The sequence below is a fragment of the Nicotiana tabacum genome, unplaced genomic scaffold (assembly GCF_000715075.1).
Source record: "Nicotiana tabacum cultivar K326 unplaced genomic scaffold, ASM71507v2 Un00118, whole genome shotgun sequence".
NCBI lineage: Eukaryota > Viridiplantae > Streptophyta > Magnoliopsida > Solanales > Solanaceae > Nicotiana > Nicotiana tabacum.
The window spans coordinates 179,873-185,872 of record NW_027438356.1 but is presented as its reverse complement, the minus strand read 5'-3'; the positions used below and the strand labels follow the sequence as shown (position 1 = coordinate 185,872).

At 37.1% G+C, this 6,000-nt stretch overlaps 1 protein-coding gene across 1 annotated transcript; it reads right to left on the bottom strand.

Annotated features, from left to right (window-relative positions):
* Positions 1 to 2,777: 2,777 nt before the first annotated feature.
* Positions 2,778 to 3,500, bottom strand: LOC142178971 (uncharacterized). Its single transcript, XM_075248791.1, has one exon. The coding sequence runs from the start codon at positions 3,498 to 3,500 to the stop codon at positions 2,778 to 2,780; it is 723 nt and encodes a 240-aa protein (XP_075104892.1).
* Positions 3,501 to 6,000: the final 2,500 nt, after the last annotated feature.

Sequence of the window (6,000 nt, the reverse complement as noted above, 5' to 3'; positions counted from 1 at the left end):
AAAACTGTGACTGAGTACAACATGGCAATTTAGCAGACGACCTCTGTAGGTCCCTACAGTGCCAACACATAGCCTAAACATGATTTCTAACACGATTTGCAGTTCAATTTCTATAACACATGGGGAATATACAGATAAGAATAGATTATTCAACTATACAGTTCCGTGGAATTGGCCAAGCCACGATTACTATGGTGCACACCCATACACCCATCACCTATCATGTGCGTCACCTTAACACCAATCACATGACACGTAATTCGGGGTTTCATACCCTCAGACCTAAGTTTAGAACTATTTCTTACCTCAAGCCGTGTAAATCCCTAGTCCAACACGCTGTCGCCTTGCGAATCAGCCTCTAAATGCCTCGAATCTAGCCAAAACCAGTTTGACACAATCAACACAAGTTAAAGGGATCAATTCTACAAGAAAATACTAAGTTATTAATTAAAAATAAAAAATAAGTCAATTCAAAAGTTGGTCCCCGGGCCCACGTCTCAGAATCTAATAAAAGTCACAAAATCACGAGTCCAACCATACCAAATTTACCAAAATCCAACACCAAATCGAGACCTAAACCCCCAATTTAAACTCTCCAAATCCCTAGCCCTAACTCTCAAAATTGCAGCTCAAAACCACACAATTTAGGTGGGGAATTCAATGGGGAAACAAAATTATTGAATAAATTTAACCACAAGTGACTTACCTCAAGCAACCTATCGAACATCCTCTCAAACATCGCCTAATCCCCAGCTTAAAATGCTTAAAATGAAGAAAATCTCAGAAACCCTCGAATTTAAACACTGCCCAGGCATTTTCACACCTGCGGAGTCTGGGCTCGCACCTGCGCATCTGCTTTTGTGGAAAAAATCACGTTCCTGTGGAACCCACTTAACTGGCGACCCATCTCACCATGGTCCCAGCCTCGCACTTACGGGACTGCATCTACGACGCCTGTGCTGACAAGCCAAATCCGCTTCTGCTGTCAACCTCGTGCTGATGCACATCCGCATCCACATATGCAGAACTTCTTCTGCACCTACGACCACTGCACAATCCACCCATGGCCGGTACTGCACTCCTTTACTCACACCTTCGAACAATGATCCGTAGGTGGGTTTGCACCAGAAGACTCCCGGCTTCAGCAATCTTTCAAAATCCAAATTCGATCCGTTAATCATCCGAACTCCACGCGAGGCCCCCGAGACCTCAACCAATTATACTAACAAATCCTAAAACACGATACGAACTTAGTCGAGCCCTCAAATCACATCAAACAATATCCAAAAATACAAACCGCACCCCAATTCATGCCTATTGAAACTAAGGAATTCCATCTTCTATAAACGATGCAGAAACCTATTAAATCACATCCGATTGATGTCAAATTTTGCACACAAGTCACAATTAAAACCACGAACCTAATCCAACTCTCGGAACACCATTCTGACTCGGTAACCACAAAGTCCACTCTTGGTCAACTTCCAAATTTTTAACTTTCGTTATTTCAAGTCTAATTCAACTATGGACCTCCAAATCATAATCCGGATACACTCCTAAGTCCAAAATCATCCAATTCATTTTCCACATAGTTAACATCCAGTCAATATTTTTAACATAAGCTTAAAATCTTGAGACTAAGTGTCTCAATTCATTCAGAAACTTTCCCGGACCCGAACCAACTACCCCGGCAAGTCACATAACAACAATTAAGTAGGGAATGAACAGTAAATGGGGGAATGGGGGTACAACTTTCAAAACGGCTGGACGGATTATTACATCAATAATGATAGACAGTAAATCATATATAAAGAAAACAGAGAAATACTTTATTGGCTTCAAGATTATAGGTGTGAGGCGCTGGAAGAAACGTTAAAATGTCACCTCTGGTGAACTGCCACCTAACATTGTTATACCAAATTAAAATATTAACTAAAAAAATGATACATAAGACCAAAGGATCAGAAGACAATAATAATACAAAATAATTAAATGATAAATCATTTAATAACGTATTAAATTAAATTACGAAAAACTTCTTTGTACACTATATTTCTAGCTTCATTTGTTATTTGTCCATCATCATCATAAACTAAATTCTTTAACCATTTTCTACTTGTCACCCGTGAAAGAGCAACATACAAATGTCCATGTGTAAACAATGATTTCTTCAAAAATAACCCAACATGAGACAATGACTGGCCTTGACTCTTATTAATTGTCATGGAAAAAGATACCACAATTGGAAATTGTCATCCCTGAAACTTAAAAGGTATTCTCGCATCAGATGGAGTCAATGTCGTTCTTGGAATAAATACTTTTTCTCCAGCCATATTACCTGATGAAACCTTGGCTTCAATAACCCAATTTTCAAGTCTTGTGATGATCAACCTTGTACCATTACATAATCCTTATGACTGATCTATATTTCTTAGTAACATCTCAGAAAAACCAACCTTTAGAGTAATAGAGTGATTTGGAACTCCAGAACATTTAATACTGTTTAGGAATTCTGGTGTATGTACGTGGTCCAAAGCTGTAAAACCATGATTAGACATACAAATCTTATAAGAACTCAAATATGTTTTCTCAGGATTATGATTGAGTGAAACCATATATTCATTGATAGATTCCACTATGTCAAGAGTCGGAGCAAGAATTGCTCTTTGGTGGAGGTAATCTATGTCATTGGAATGGTTAAAGAAATTAGGATAAGTACTTTCTACAATTGCAAATATTGGATCATCATAATTATGTATGAGAAGATCATCGAGGATTCAGACCTTTTCAATGCCATCAACAGAACCTCCAATTCTTCTGTTACCAATTGCTAAAATCCAATCTGAAATTTTTTTTAACTCATCTAAATGTATCCCTAACTGATTTCCGTGAAATCTCACATTCCTTGTTAGTTTTAAGATTTCATAGTGGAGCCATAAATATAAAGAGTTTAGAGTAGCATTAACAATATCTTGCTGAGTACCTTTTGTAATGACTGGAAAATTTTGTCTGAAGTCACCACCAAGAATAATGGTTTTACCTTCAAATGGTCGATCTAGACTGGATGCGTCTTTAAATCTAAGAATATCTCTAAGCGTTTGATCAAGATCTTCGAAACAGTATCTATGAATCATCGGTGCCTCATCCCAAATAATCAACGTTGCCTTGACGATCAATTTTCCTAGAGGACTACCTTGCTTTATATTGCATATTGAATCTTCAGTTGAATTAAGAGGAATTGCCAATGTCGAATGCACTATTCGACCTCCCGGTAACAAAAGAGATGCAATCCCACTTGATGCAACAATTAACACAATATCTCCTCGAGATCGTATACTTGAAGATAGAATCTTCCAAATAAATGTCTTGCCAGATCCTCCATAACCATATAAAAAGAACAATCCACCTTTCGCCTCATCCGCCGCTACTATAATTTTCTCATAAACTGACTTTTGTTTAGCCGTCAAAATTATTAATAATTGTTGATGTTTCTCTAACATTGAGCATCTATTATAACGCAACTCACCATGGATTAATCGATTGCTATAGTAACATCCTCCCTCATTGTAAAGAGGTCTTCTTCTTCTTCTTCTTCTTCTTAGTTACAAGATGTATTTGTTAGATTTGTTGTTGATTTAGTAAATTTATGATTCAAGTTTTTTCTTTATGATATTTATGATTCAAATTTGAGCTTGTTTGAAGTAATTTTAGGCGTTATACCGTGTTGGATTGTGAAAATTCAAAGAACAGGTTTTTGCTGCATGCAAAATATTGGCTGCAATTCAAACTAAAACGTATTAAATACATCTTAAATGCAATTATTGTAAGTGCATGCAAAATATTTGGTTGCACTTCGGACTAAAGCGTCGTAAGTGAAAAAATTGCACTTAAAACTTATGCATCTGAATTGCAACCAATTTTTTTGCATGCACTTAAGATGTTTTGTATGAAGTCACAAAATACGACTTTGACTTTCCAACTTCATATAAAATTTGTAACTTCTAACGCGAATTGTGCTACTTCAATCTCGTTCATCTGAAGTTTTGTCCGAAATGAGTAAAATTAAATAATAAAAAATTAACTTAAGGACAACCTAGTGGCCCAAATATCAAGTATCTGTGCACTTTCCCCAATTATCTAACAGGCCCAAGACAATTTCCAAACTAATGTAAGACAATTAGATACTATATATTAAACTGAGTTTATATAATCTTGAATTCGTCTCTATCGCCAAGGTGGAATTTCGGTGAACAACGTGCAGATGCAATGATCTTAGGAATGGATGTTGCACAAGAAGCCATTAATAATGAGTATTTCTACTGCCAAATATTTGAGTTTTGGGATAAGACCATCACAAATTTGAAGCAAGTCTATTGTTGTGTCGAATTCACTATCCTCCCAATTATCCAATGAATAATTGACTATCAAACTCATTAAAATTAATTTTACTTAGTAGTGGAGCTATGAATATCGGTTCACAACCAAGTTTGGACGAGAACTTTTGCATCCTCTTAAGTACTGGAGTACGATAATATTGTCTGATCTATTATTGTTATAGTGAAGTAGTAAGTATTCTTCCTTAACTAGAGGTCTCGTGTACGAGCTTTGTTATCAAATCACCTTTGTTATAAAGTACATCTCCCAATGTGGGATTTCTCAATGCAAATTTATATTTAGTCAGACGGGTGCTGAATACTAGGTAAAAAACTAAAAAAAATCCTCGTAAGACTAGAACAATTACTCAAGTTTAATTATTTTCTGATTTTATTAAAGTGATGATCTGCATTCGGAACAAAGTCTAAATTAAACTGTGCAATATAATTTACTAAGATGAGTACTATTAGCTTGACAATGATATTAACCTTTAAACTTATAGCTCCCACAAGAGTTTAGCCTTTAATACCTAAATTTCTTTTTGATTTTTGTTGCCTAAATCTGTCATTCATGTTTATTCAATAGATGATTATATTCTTTAAGTGTCTTTTATACATTGATTATACATATATTAAATGTGATATATATATATACATTAGGTAGGAATTACTTACCTTCAATACCGAGGTGGAAATCTCTCTCTAAGAAGCTCCAAAATCACCCCAAGAAGTGAAATAAAGGAACCAAAAATGACCCAAGTCCGGCAATAAATAGACCTCACTGCCCAACAACTTTTGCTTTTGTGAAGCAATGGCCGCATATGTCTGCAGAAGAAGACCATGCCCGGGTCTACCCTTCCTGCTTCTGCGGGCAACGTCTTGCATCTGCGGCACGAGCGTCGCACCTGCGCACAAACCCACTTCTGCGACCTCTTCCTCGAATTTGCGCATTCGCAGATGCGGCTCCTCTCCTCGCTTATGCGATTACTGGGCAGCCCACACTAGGCCTCTTCTGTGAGCTCGCATCTGCGGCTGGTCCTCCGTAGGTGCGATTGCACCAGAAACTCTGATTCTTCAGCTATTCTATCCAAGTACAAATAAGTTTTGTGCCTCGTCCGAATGGCAACCGGGGATGCTGGGGGCCCGCTCAAACATACCAACAAGTTTAAAATCATAAAACGGACCTGCTCGATCTCATGAAACATGAAAAACAACACCAAAACTAAGAATCACACTCCAAACCAAATCAAATCAACTTATGAACTTCAAATTCTTCCAATTTGCTTCGAACTCGCCGAATCATACTTAAACTACTCGGAATAATACCAAATTTTGCGTGCAATTCTTAAATAACCTTACAGAGCTATTCACAGGCTCGAAATCCCAAACGGACCTCGATAACACCAAAACCTACTGCAAACCATATTGAAAGAACTTTTAAACCTTCAATAAGATAACTTTCAACTTTAGGCACCGAAACGCTTCCGGGTCATCCAAAACCTGATCCGGACATACGCCAAAATCCAAAATCATCATACTAACCTATTGGGACCGTCAAATCCTAGTTCCAAGATCGTTTACTAGACTTGTTGACCTAAGTCAAACTTAACTTAAAGCCAATATTAAG